Here is a 14615-nt window from a genome sequence, read left to right as displayed (position 1 = left end):
GATTGATTGCTTCTGTGGACAGGTGTCTTTTTTACAGGTAACAAGCTGCGGTTAGGAGCACTCCCTTTAAGAGTGTGCTCCTAATCTCAGCTCGTTACCTGTATAAAAGACACCTTGGAGCCAGACATCTTTCTGATTGAGAGGGGGGTCAAATACTTATTTCCCTCATTAAAATGCAAATTAATTTATAACATTTTTGTCATGTGTTTTTCTGTCTCTCACTGTTCAAATAAACCTACCGTTAAAATTATAGACGGATCCTTTTTTTGTCAGTGGGCAAACGTACAAAATCAGCAGGTGATCAAATACAATTTACAGTATATTAGTGCTAGTGTACTACTCAGTCCTAGTAAATGATACAATATGGAGGGAAAACGTAGTACTAAATAACTCATCACGTATGGGGAAAAAGTCTAAAAAGTGTTTATTGTAAGATGTTCCATTTCGAATGTCTTTCTCTAGCAGCACTATTTAAATGACACAGCTATTCAAGGGCAGTTACAATAGATTTGACTTTGTTTCTTATGCAAGATGTTGTTTTGTAAACAAAGAAAAAGACAGAACATTACATCAATATGCTTACCACAGTTTCACAATTTCTAACAAAGATGTTCCATATTTTCAAAAATAAGTTAAACATTAATAAACACTGTCTTGAGTTATAAAATGTATGAAATATAGACCAGTTAAAATAAATAAAACAGAAAATGCAAATTGGATTACACAAACTTTACAATTTCAGCATTACCTGATATACCATATACTTTTTCAATTCTGTTTACGGTGGGAGCACAGGTTCTCTGAAATATTACAAAATGTTGACCTTGTTGACAATAATTCAAAACATAGCCCCCTTATGTTCTTCTAATATGTATAACTAAAGTTTTATCTCAAATGACAAATGGAAATGTCAAGGTTTAGCGTGAAAATGAATTTTGAGGAGGACAAGTGACATGCATTTTTCACATGGCCCTACAACAGTGAAGGTTTATAACAGGCTATTCTGTGTTTGTTTAAAAACATGAGTGCAAGAAACAACACCATCCAACTCCAACAACGTTACTCTTTCCCTGCATGTCTACAAATGGATGGAGGGCCATTTCAGCCTCCTGGAAATGTTGTGGCACATTCTAGCAGAGAAAGCAACTACTGGCAACAGGAAACGTTTGGCAACTTCACATGCACGCCACAGAATAAGATGAGATTTTCATGACCAAATGATATCAGGTCGAAATGTTAGCCTATAACAACCACATAAACACTGGGCTGCCTGATTCTATTTAAACCAATAGCCTGGTGTGATTGTCAAATTGTCATTAATACTGTCATGCTGAAATAGGAAAATAGTGACTGACAAAATGCTTGAGGCCATTCATGGCTTGCTAAACACAACCCCTCATTCTAGTAGGCTATGCACCTTTAGAAGATATCCGTCTCTGAAAGGGAGCAGCTACAATAGCACAGATCATATCACACTTCGGGCTCTCTAAAGGGTGTGTACTACTTACTGGATCCAATTGGGAGTTGGAATGTTGGTCACGCTCTTTCTTCAATATATGAAGCGTCTAAATATTTACATTACACATGGCATATATTTGCTTTCATTACTAATCCATAGCGAGATCTTTCAAGAGCTCAGACAAAAAGAAAGTCACACAACAGCTTGATAAGTTGTTACATGGAAATATACAGCAAATGTGACTTGTAGAAATCATTATTGACTTGCCCTGGCAACACTCTAAAAAGAGATTGCTATAGCATTCACAATCATCAATATTATCGCACAACTCCTCTTGATGCACTCCAGAGTTCAATTGAACGTTCCCAAACACGTGGTAAATGGCCTTTAGATAAGAGTCATACAACTGAAGTGTCAAATCATCTGAAGTGACCTACTGTTATGATATGGGGGCTCGTTAGTGACCTACTGTTATGATATGGGGGCTCGTTAGTGACCTACTGTTATGATATGGGGGCTCGTTAGTGACCTACTGTTATGATATGGGGGCTCGTTAGTGACCTACTGTTATGATATGGGGGCTCGTTAGTGACCTACTGTTATGATATGGGGGCTCGTTAGTGACCTACTGTTATGATATGGGAGCTAGTTTATTGGTACAGCACACTACCACTTCCACTCCCTATCCCCAGGTGGCAGCAGCAGCAACTGGGCCAGGTGCTGTGCCAAGCCTTGATAAGCACACAAGTGCGGGCAATCAGGGATCGACAATCAGTGAGAGAGAGAGGTGGACAGGAGCTTCTTGGCCAGCCAGTCTGAACAACAATCTGCCTGGGCTGGACAACCAAGAAGTCAAGATGGAGTTGGCCCTGGACCCCAGGTAAGGTTGATGTCTCTGGTCCTGGACCCCACGTAAGGTTGATGTCCTATACAACATGGTCCACATACTCTGACTAGTGTTACGAAACCAGCTACATTAGCTAAATCTTAAATGAACACATTAAATCAGGTTACATACCATTTAGTTAGGACTAGGAGCCCTAGACTTAGTGAGTGTAGCAATCAGCAGGCTAGCTAGCTGGCTTCGTAACACTACCATAACCTCATTTCATGAATACTGTATGGAGAGGATTTAAAGTAACTGTCCAGTGTTTCCAGATTTCTATGAAATATGACCTATAATGGACTACAATATGATTTAAATAGTTTTCCTTCCAAAAAAATGGTAATTAAGTATATTTAAAAAAAAGCTTTTCTGTGTTGGAATGGTGTGGGCTTACCCCAACAGCAGCATGGTGTGGGCATATACCGGTCATTAAAAATATTTATACGAGTAGATTGCCGATTTGCCAGCTCATCCTCTATGAGGAAATAACAAGCATTTTCGAAACTGTCTGAGATACAAGTTTGAGGTGTCTTAAAAAATAAAATAAAAATGTTCCAATGTATGCTTTGGCCACAAATACGAGTCAACAACGTGGGTGGATAAGTCAACATTATTTGGGTATGAGTTAATAGAATATGAACTTTTAAAAGTTTGATTTTCACTGGACAGTTACTTTAAGTCATTCAAGCAATAGATGAGAATACACTAAGAAAAGACAGATTTAAATTGTCAATATTAGTGAAATATACTAGAAGTAAAATAATCTCTCTAGCATTACTAATTGTCTGCATATTGCAGTACTTGAATATATACTCATACATTATTGTTAATGGCACATAACAATTATGGTGGATATAAAATATAACTTTTAGTTCCTCGAGTGACCTTTAAAATAGTTGTTTTAACTCTAGATCATTGATGGTATCTACAAAAGCATCGTGAAAAGAAGGCTCTGGCATTCTAAATCAATAAATACGCTCCGATTGACTCACCAGTTGTGTACATTGAAAATAAATTCTACAAATATCTGTACAAAGTCATCCCTATCACCCCAAAGCAAGACACAATTGTCATGAATGCCTCTGAGGTAAAACGTGTGTATGAGGGTCCTCCTTCCTACTCTTTTGCTAACTATCTGGAGTGAGAGACCGGTTTATATCTATGCCGTTCTATATCAATGACGGTTTCTCTGTCTGGTCACAGCCAGTTCCAAAAAGTGAGGTAAGGGATGTATGGAAGATATAGAAGACCAAGGACAAAAGGGCAAAAAACCTTAGAAAACATTATGAAGAACATTAAATGGAGAAAACCTGCCACTTACAGTGAACCGAAATGCTGCCTCCAAATAGCCCATATCATGCAACTAATCTCATGATTATGGCTTGCTCTGAGTCAGAGTGCTTTTATACAGCCCTTGGGAACCTGTCCAAACTATTATTTTGCTTGCGGAGAATAGGTAACCAGTCCCAACACTCTGTATAAACATACAAAAATAAGGCAAAATTACTAGACCCATTTTTAACATGGCAGTGTGGGATCCATCTTACAGCAATTATCTGGCTTGTATATGTGACAGGCAACGGCCTGTTTTAATTAACTGTCCAGCATTGCAAACTTCTGTTTATAACAGAAGGAGGAAGCAAGAAAGGTTTACTGAAAAATACTGTTGGCTGCAACTGTCTTAAAATGCTGTACAGTAAGTAATCTTTGGTATTTGTAAAATAATTTCTCAATGATATGAAAGTAAAGTTCCAAACGTTTCCAAAACCGCATCACAAGCAGGGATAATTCATGTTTAGACAGAGCGTCAGGACTGGTTACACATTCCCCGTTTAGACAGAGCGTCAGGACTGGTTACACATCCCCCGTTTAGACAGAGCGTCAGGACTGGTTACACATCCCCCGTTTAGACAGAGCGTCAGGACTGGTTACACATCCCCCGTTTAGACAGAGCGTCAGGACTGGTTACACATTCCCCGTTTAGACAGAGCGTCAGGACTGGTTACACATCCCCCGTTTAGACAGAGCGTCAGGACTGGTTACACATCCCCCGTTTAGACAGAGCGTCAGGACTGGTTACACATTCCCCGTTTAGACAGAGCGTCAGGACTGGTTACACATCCCCCGTTTAGACAGAGCGTCAGGACTGGTTACACATCCCCCGTTTAGACAGAGCGTCAGGACTGGTTACACATCCCCCGTTTAGACAGAGCGTCAGGACTGGTTACACATCCCCCGTTTAGACAGAGCGTCAGGACTGGTTACACATCCCCCGTTTAGACAGAGCGTCAGGACTGGTTACACATCCCCCGTTTAGACAGAGCGTCAGGACTGGTTACACATCCCCCGTTTATACAGAGCGTCAGGACTGGTAACACATCCCCTGTGGGCAAAATAATAGTTTGGATGGGAGCCAAAAATACTATATTATAGACCTTTGTGACCGGGAACAAGATTTAGGCCTACAGGATCATGTTAAACTAATGATGTTCAGTTAAGCAGACATTAAATCATCAAAATAGTACAATACCTGATTAACTAGTCTAGCAGTTAGTGCTCTGGTGGGTAAAAAAAAAAAAACAAAGACTCTCAGTCGAGATCAGAGTCTGAATCACTGACGGACACCTGTGGTGGTAATATTTACCAATAATATTTTGGGTTGAAAATAGCCTTTGTTTCTTTGGCAATTCCTGAAAAGCCTCATCAATGTACTGTATCTTTGTAGATGAATGGATATTGGAGATCAATTGAAAGATGAGATGGGAGTGAGGTATGGATGACACTGAATAGAAGACAACATCTGTGTGGTCAATAGACAAAACAGGTGGAATCTAATGCTGTTACCACATTATTTCAATATCATTTTGTCAACATGATTACACCGTAATGTGGGAAAGTAATCAACATATGCCTTATTGTGAGTGTTGATCTTGAGACGATCTTCCAGAATCATTTTAAATAGCTTTTTAATTGTTGTGGACAACGCATTGGAGGCAGCATTTCTGAAGACATGGTAGATGACACTTCGCTTCATACTCTCTAAAACAGTCTCCATAAACTCAAAGGTGAAGTAAGTCAATTGTATGTCATTTGATGAAAAGACAGTACTGAGTTTGTATCCTTTTGGACAACTACACTGCCTGATTGTCAAATCTGGACGCATAAAATATACCTGTGACCGAAAACTCTGTCATTGCCAATTCCCCAAATCATTCTACAATTTATTTTGACAACAGAAGTAGTACTCTATACTACTGCACAAACCCAGCAAAGCATGTTCAGTTATAGGATTTATTGTTATAGAATTTATTTCAGTCAATGTTTGTGTGGCAGGGTGACTGTGAGCCACCACTAATGTCCGCTCGTCAACATAACAAATGGTTATGATGGAGTTTGAGGAAAGAGAATTATTAAACAGTTTTAGCTCTTAGAGGGGGGAAAAAATGGAGCAATGAGCAAACGAATAAGACCGTGTTTATAGGCATGGCCCTCTGAAAGCAAGTACCCAAGCTCTCTCAGTATCAAGCATACCCAGTGGACAACCTGTTTTCTGTTTATCCCTCAGTCATGGCTCAAGTCACCATTATGCTCTGCTTGGACAGTGATGTAGTACCACATTTAATCTTAAAAGGGAACACTGACATCACATTTCAGGTGTCTTGTTATTACTGAACATAATTATTGAGAATGTTCATTCAGCCAGTCAGTCGTAATCTCATTATTCATGTGTTAAGGTGTTAATAATGTTGTGTGCAGTCACATAACGCTATATCTAATGTTTTACCATGACAACCTGGCTCTTGTACAGCGGGTTCATTGGGAAAGCCACCAAGAGGTAGATGTTCTTGTGATTTTAACATATTTATTAAAGTTCCTAAAATAGCCCTTCAACCTTTGTGAATGTGACTATGAAGAACCTTTGGAAACAACAGGCAGAAACTGCCTCTTGATTGTAGAAACGGTTGTACTGCAAACGACAATATGGGTTACGTACAGCAATGACGACTTTGAATGGCTCCCTGGATAAAGAGATGCTCAGGGGCCTGAAAGAAAACACTGAATGGATAATAAAGCCTCTATGGATGGAGTCTCTGACTAGTCGATCAGTCAACAGGTGCATCTTACAGAGTGAACTGTCATCTCATAACACAGCCACAGGTCTGACAACACACATTTATTTGTATTTATCAAGTGTTGTTTTTTTCATCACGAAGGCATATACTATTTTCTCTGTATATTACTTGTTATATATATTTATATATAAACAAAAATAACGGTACATTTTTGCTGAATAAGATTGAAGAATACCAGCAAAGGGCAATGTAAACCATGTTCCATCAAACTTAGCTAAAAAGGTAACTTAACCTACCCTTTCCCACATTTCAACAGTAACATATTTGCATAGGCAAAATGAGATTAGCCCTTTAAACAGTGTATTTCCTGAATTCTTTATATATCTAAAAATCTTTTTCCAGTTGAACACAATTAAACAAACAAAAAGTAAACTAGGCTAATCATCCTAACGCTCAATACATATTTTCTGTGCACATTTTGTTTACAGTGTTAGGCTTCAAGTAAATCTAAAAACAAAGTGTACATTGACAACTAGATGTGAAATAAAGGAACCAATATGAGAGGTAGTGAAAACACTAATGACACTCAAAGGAGAAACAAAGCAAATAAGGCCAATGCTTATCTAATCACATCAAATATGACACTTGAGATCAAATTCTCTCTCTGTCAACAAACCTCTGCCACCTTTCAAAGCCATTCATTCTGAGTTGAAGTCATCATTTGAACAGATATGACACTATGCCTATGATACCGCCTCGTCATGAACAGTTAAATCCTTGTTGAAATGCCAGTAAAATGAACAACCATTTCCTTCCATGGAGTGAAAATAATTACTTAATCAGAGTCAAGACAAGACAGTACACCCAGACAACACAATACTACTCTTCACCCATCGTAAAATGTTCATTTTCAATCAATCATTCAGAACCATTTTCCTACCCCCAAAAATCTGCTATTGGCTTCTCTTGCAAGACAATTGCTCACCGTACGAATGTAAACTTGGTTCGATTGCACCATCATTTCAGTGTCTGGTTGGTCAAACATTGTGAAGTTACAGCTAAAATAACATCTAAACTGAGCAAGTCATTATTTTGTAAAATGTCAATGTGAGTTGTCATTAATAGAGCGACATAAAAAGGTATCCTCTAACCACTGTGGTGCATGCATACTGGATAGCTTTTACTGTGTCATTCACTCAAAATATAACATCAATGTTCTCTGCACTGTATGCAAACACTGTTCAAATATTTCTATAAAGGTAGCTGAATGTGAACTAAATATAGGGAATGTTAGAATATAGTTGGATGTTCAAAATGGCTGATATCATTAGGCTATGCTATATGTTCATTTTTATGACTACAAAAATGGAAATACTCTACATCTGATCCAATTGCACTTCAATAACCTACAGTATATGGGCTTTATTAAAACTGGCCTTGGCACATGAACTTCAGGTAGTAAGACCTGATGGCAGAATGATGTTCTTACAAAACAGTGGTTTCCATGACACCTGAATCTTTACCCACCAGTGGTGATAATAGACAACTCTCACAATATACTTTACTCGCTGACCTCTGCACATCAACAGGTGACAGAGGCCTCCAATAATTTGTCCATGTTTTAAAAAGAAAAAAAGAAAGAAAAAAAAGCACAGAATTTGAATTGAAAATACAGTACCAGTCAAAAGTTTGGACACATATTCAAGGGTTTTTATTTTTAGAATAATAGTGAAGACATCAATACTATGAAATAACACATTGTTAAACAAATGAAAATATATTTAATATGACATTCTTCAAAGTAGCCACCCTTTGCCTTGATGACTGCCAGGCCAGGTCATTGGATGAAGCACTCCATCACTCTCCTTCTAGGTCAAATAGGCCTTACACAGCCTGGAGGTGTGTTGGGTCATTGTCCTGTTGAAAAACAAATGATAGTCCCACTAAGCGCAAAACAAATGGGATGGCGTATCGCTGCAGAATGCTGTGGTAGCCATGCTGGTTAAGAGTGCCTCAAATTCTAAATAAATCACTGACAGTGTCACCAGCAAAGCACCCCCACACCATCACACCTCCTCCTCCATGCTTCACGGTGGGAACCACACATGCAGAGATCATCCGTTCACCTATTCTGTGTCTCACAAAGACACGGCAGTTGGAACCAAAAATCTCACATTTGGACTCATCAGACCAAAGGACAGATTTACACCGGTCTAATGTCCATTTCTTGTGTTTCTTGGCCCAAGCAAGTCTCTTATTATTGGTGTCCTTTAGTAGTAGTTTCTTTGCAGCAATTCGACCATGATTCACGCAGTCTCCTCTGAACAGTTGATGTTGAGATGTGTCTGTTACTTGAACTCTGTGAAGCATTTATTTGAGCTGCAATCTGAGGTGCAGGTAACTCTAATGAACGTATCCTCTGCAGCGGAGGTAACTCTGGGTCTTCCTTTCCTGTGGCGGTCCTCATGAGCCAGTTTCATCATGACACTTGATTGTTTTTGTGACTGCACTTGAAGAAACTTTCAAAGTTCTGAAAATGTTCCAGATTGACTGACCTTCATGTCTTAAAGTAATGGACTGTTGTTTCTCTTTGCTTATTTGAGCTGTTCTTGCCATAATATGGACATGGTCTTTTACCAAATAGGGCTATCTTCTGTATACCACCCCTACCTTGTCACAACACAACTGATTGGCTCAAATGCATTAAAGAAATTCCACAAATTAACTTTTAACAAGGCACACCTGTTAATTGAAATGCATTCCAGGTGACTACCTCATGAAGCTAGTTGAGAGAATGCCAAGCGTGTGCAAAGCTGTCATCAAGGCAAAGGGTGGCTACTTTGAATAATCTCAAATAAAATATATTTTGATTTGTTTACTACATGATTGCATGTGTTATTTCATAGTATTGATGTCTTCACTATTATTTTAAAAATAAAAACCCTTGAATGAGTAGGTATGTCCAAACCTTTGACTGGTACTGTATATATGGGACATTAAAGGTAGACTCAGCGATATGATGTAGACACAAGAAAGTAAACAACATAGTGGGTCAATTTCCGCAACAACTAAGAGCGTTGAAGCGCGAGGCTAAACTTCCACTGTTAGGGCGTGAACTGAAACCGTGCACTGAACCCGTGCACATGCGCAGATAATGTGTGTGACTGTAGGAGAAAGTATTGCATCTCGCTCATCGCAATATCTACGGTGGCAATGTCATTTCTCTGAGTCTACCTTCAACTATACCATATTTAAAATGTTTGATACGCGTGTATCTGGACGGCAGGTACACACATTAATGCATGCCGGCAATTTTAGGAAAAAGAACGAATCGTCTCCAAAATCTCTATTCACCTCCCTTGGCCATCCCTGGGAAGCAGTGAGACTGTTAAAGGCATGGAGCTCAGTGATGTTCCAAGCATCTTACTGGCACCTCGCTAGCCAGGCTGAAATGGACAATCAGCAGTAGAAACAAAATAGCAAAGTGTTCTCCTCACCCGTTTTGTAAAAAGCTGAGGGATTGGGCTGGATAAATTTAACCACTCAAATTCATAAACAAGAGCAATAGATGCAAGGACTGACCATGCATGATACCAACATGACAGTTTGAACCATGTTTTGAGGCTATATGAACCATGTTTGGAGGCTATAAAGTGTTTGTTTACAAACATTGGAGTAAAACAAGCTTCTATTTTGGGTGTTGATGGTGTACAACAGTTGAACTAAGCTCATGAGGCATTTATACGTTTTATTCTTCAAGAATCAATGATCATTAATTTAGAAGTCCAAAAATGAATGTAGCAATTGCTGATTGCCCCTTTAAAGACAGACACGCATCTGGTGAACAGGACCGTAAACCTCCAAACCACCTCCATAGAAAACACGATTCGGCTGGGCTGTTCCTTAACTGGCACTGACCCCCTTCAGTCTAGGACTAGCTACAGCTTTAAAACCAGAAGCCACATAGGCATACTTCATAATTCCATGTCTCTGCAATGCAGACCGCTCTTAGACCGCATGGCTATGCATCAGACATACCGCTATCACATACTTGACCTTCCGAACCAAGGCTTGATTACTACCATTTATATTATATGCAGTAGAAAAATGAAAAAGTTAACGGTTCTCTTTCATTTGAGAGCTTGAAAGTGTTCATGATTTATTGTCTGAAACTAATTGAATGTTTGATTTCTTTTTTTCTCCAGCAATGATTCCAACCTGTGCTTCTCTTAGGGTGAGATGGTGAGGGAAGGACAGGTAGGACTGTACTGTGTTTACTAAACTGTGGTTGTTGCCATAACAAGCAGCGCTTGTGCCGCCTTTTTCACGTCAAGGCATTGTGATTTCCCGTGGAAAGTCATGTTCATTAGACATTTAGCTGCCCGACCACAATTCCAGGCCTTCTTCTCTTTTAGAGTTATAAAGAAGGCAAGTGCTTGGAAATTAACACTGCTGTAAAACTTTCAACCTCCTCAAAATCAACAACTGCAAGCTAAATTGGCAAATATTGATATTCCCTTCACATAACACATCAAGAGCTTGACAGGGAAATCCCTAGAACAGAAGAAAATACATCTCATATTCAAGAACCTTTGCTGTCCACTGCTAACATACCAAGCCAGTGTTGAGCAAATTCCATTACCGTGTCACATGCAAAGTCTGTGATTTTCCTGCTCACCACGGTCAACTCTACAGCTATCTTAAAAAGGGCATTGTTTTTGGACTGTAAAAAGTCTGAGGCATGGGACAAAATTTGAGAGAGAAAAATACAGACCAAGAAAGAGAGTGAAAGAGACCAAGCAAAAGGAGAACTCTCAAAAGTACAGTACAGGAACAATGGGTCCTACCTTCCTTTTGTTTATCTTTGTAACAGTAGCCTGAGGAGCTCTTATCTGCAGTTAAACCAGGAACTAACCTTCAGGGCCGCCCGCGAGCAGACAATTGAAATTGCTTAAACTATTCATTATTTTCTGGTTTTCAAAAAAGGAAAATATCTAACCCAGTTCTGGCACCTGATTGTCTTTCTGTTTTGTTTGTTGGGGGGTGGGTTACTTTAGGTGTCTAGGCAGGAGCTTCTCTTGCTGTCCAGAAGGTCTCTGTAAACAGAGGAGTTGAGGAAACGGGGGTAGGAGTCTCTGTGCATCAGGGTGTAGATCTGCAGCTGGGCTTCCTCGTACATCACGTTGTTAGGCTCCGCCAGGCTCAGGTTGATGCCTTCCCTCACCCGTGAATCCAGGCTCACCTGGGGACAGAGGAGCGGGAGAGAACAGTGACAATGCAATCACTCAAAGAGCTACACGGTCATGTTATCAATGGAGATAAGCTCACCTCCCACCTCCTCCTCACCCACTTTGAGATGGGGGTTTCAATATGTCTTGGAATCAGACCTGGGTCAAATACATGCATGTCAAATATAGTCAAAATGCTTGGGTGTACTTGCTTTCATTTTCCACAACGGAACCAACGGAAGTCCCAAAAGTGCAACTCTAAAGTAACCCTGAAGCTAAATCAAGCAACAATGTGATACTGAGTAATACTAGGTACCAGTCAAACTCCTGCGTCCAACCTGATGCCGCCTACCTCTTTCGGCGATAGAATGGAGACGTAGTCCTCATAGATGATCCTTGCTTTCTCATCGATCGCTGTCGGGTCCGTCTCCTTCTTCAGCTCCTCACAGGCCAGCCAGAACAACAGGTTCTCTTCGCTGTACTCAGAGCGCAGAAATTCTCGGAAAATCTCCCTGCCTTCTGAGGAGCGCATCACCAGCTCGAAGCTACGGGCCCAGGCCACCACCTCGTCTAGAGTGGGTTGCCTAAACACAGGATACCAGGAACCCAGTGTCAGCAGTCTGGACTCTCACGATACACAGCAAAACAAACAGATTAGTGTGCTTGTCAGCAACAATGTCAGAACTGTTATTCCCAACACTTCATTAATTACTTAACTTCTTCCCAATTACAGTGAATTCAACATGTCAATACCTTTCACAAAGACGACGTCAATCTCTCCTCTACTTTGAGCCAGGAGAGACTGACAAGCATGTCATTGATGTTGTCTCTCTGTGTACATTTAAGGACCAAGTGTCCTGCCCTCTTCTGGGCCAATTGTAATTTGCATATGTCCCTCTATGTGGCACTTAATTTTACAACTGGGCAGTAGTCCAGGTGTGACAAAACTAGGGCCTGTTGGACTTGTTTAATTGATAGCAATATCAAGAAAGCAGAGCAGCGCTTTATTACGGACAGTCCCCTCCCCAGCTTAGCTACCAATAAGTTGACCATGACAGTTTACACTCCAGGGTTACATATTGTACTGTAAGATGACACATCTGCAAGTAGTCTCCACCTGAAGATTGATAGCCAGGTGGAGATATTTGGAGAAATTCATTGCTATAGCGTGAACATTTTTAAATGGCTAGCACTTGGCAAACATAGATTGGTCTAAGCAGACATGAAGAGATTGCAATACATACTTTGGTTAGCCACTGCAACCAACCAACTAACCATTCCATTTGGCTGACTTGTCCATGTACTAACAGAACACCTTAGTATGCTCCTAATTACTAGTGATGGGCTAAAACATTTAGTTGATAGTTACACCTCACAATATTATTTTGGGATGATATTTGACTCCAAGTTTCCATATGTATTTTTATCCTATAGCTTGTTCTCCATCTTCATTTTAAATAGTGAGCCAACATGTTTTCAGCACTTTCATTTCCATGACTGGTCAAAACTCACAGTATTGAACTGCAATACATATCGTATCGGCACCTGAGTATGGTGATCATTTCATATCGTGAGGTCCCTGGGTATGGTGATCATTTCATATCGTGAGGTCCCTGAGTATGGTGATCATTTCATATCGTGAGGTCCCTGAGTATGGTGATCATTTCATATCGTGAGGTCCCTGAGTATGGTGATCATTTCATATCGTGAGGTCCCTGGGTATGGTGATCATTTCATATCGTGAGGTCCCTGGGTATGGTGATCATTTCATATCGTGAGGTCCCTGGGTATGGTGATCATTTCATATCGTGAGGTCCCTGAGTATGGTGATCATTTCATATCGTGAGGTCCCTGAGTATGGTGATCATTTCATATCGTGAGGTCCCTGGGTATGGTGATCATTTCATATCGTGAGGTCCCTGGGTATGGTGATCATTTCATATCGTGAGGTCCCTGGGTATGGTGATCATTTCATATCGTGAGGTCCCTGGGTATGGTGATCATTTCATATCGTGAGGTCCCTGAGTATGGTGATCATTTCATATCGTGAGGTCCCTGGGTATGGTGATCATTTCATATCGTGAGGTCCCTGGGTATGGTGATCATTTCATATCGTGAGGTCCCTGAGTATGGTGATCATTTCATATCGTGAGGTCCCTGAGTATGGTGATCATTTCATATCGTGAGGTCCCTGAGTATGGTGATCATTTCATATCGTGAGGTCCCTGGCAGTTCCCAACCCTACTAATTACCAGTTTGAATGGGAGCATCTTTGTCAGGACTTGTTTGACCTGAGAGTCATGGCTACAGGGACCCATTGAAATGTTGTCATTAAAGGTTGCTAATTAGGAGCAATTATGTGTCTTTCTGTTATTTTCATGTCTTAAAACCTGTTGGAGCTAGGGGGCAGTATTGAGAATTTTGAAAAAAATATGTGCCCATTTTTAACTGCCTCCTACACCAACTCAGAAGCTAGGATATGCATATTATTAACATATTTGGATAGAAAACACTCTGAATTTTCTAAAACGGTTTGAATGGTGTCTAAGTATAACAAAACTCATATGGCAGGCAAAAACCTGAGAACAATACAAGCAGGAAATGAGAATTTTGTGGCTGTACTATTTTCGAGTCATTGCTAATAGATCACACAGTGACAAAGGATTCATTTTGCACTTCCTACGGCTTCCACTACATGTCAACGATCTTTATAAAGATGTTTGAAGCGTCTATGATGAACAGAGACCGGATGACAAGGAAGGGAAGTTGACGTCCCTGGGATGTCGTCACTTCATTATTGCGCGCACATGCGCGTTCATTATTATGAACTTTGTCGAAAGAAACCACATTTGTTGTGGACCTGGGATCCCTGGAAGTGCCTTCTGATGAAGATAATCAAAGGTAAGGGATTATTTACAATAGTATTATTGATATTAGATGGTTCCAAGATGGTGCTAACCTGTATATCC

The 14615-nt window shown here is 40.1% G+C and overlaps 1 protein-coding gene across 1 annotated transcript in view; it reads right to left on the bottom strand.

Annotated features, from left to right (window-relative positions):
* Positions 1-401: 401 nt before the first annotated feature.
* The window catches only part of LOC106610787 (regulator of G-protein signaling 17), a 54279-nt gene continuing 40065 nt past the window's right edge, over positions 402-14615 (bottom strand). The window contains exons 5-6 of the mRNA XM_014210369.3: positions 11999-12230; positions 402-11660 (exon numbers count right to left, since the gene is read on the bottom strand). Of these exons, the coding sequence (XP_014065844.1) occupies positions 11472-11660; positions 11999-12230 (421 nt within the window). The 3' untranslated portion in view covers positions 402-11471. The remainder of the gene's footprint in view (positions 11661-11998; positions 12231-14615) is intronic.

The sequence above is a fragment of the Salmo salar genome, chromosome 28, assembly GCF_965601325.2.
Source record: "Salmo salar chromosome 28, fSalSal1, whole genome shotgun sequence".
Classification (NCBI taxonomy): Eukaryota; Metazoa; Chordata; class Actinopteri; order Salmoniformes; family Salmonidae; genus Salmo; species Salmo salar.
This window is presented reverse-complemented; position numbering and strand designations above follow the sequence as displayed.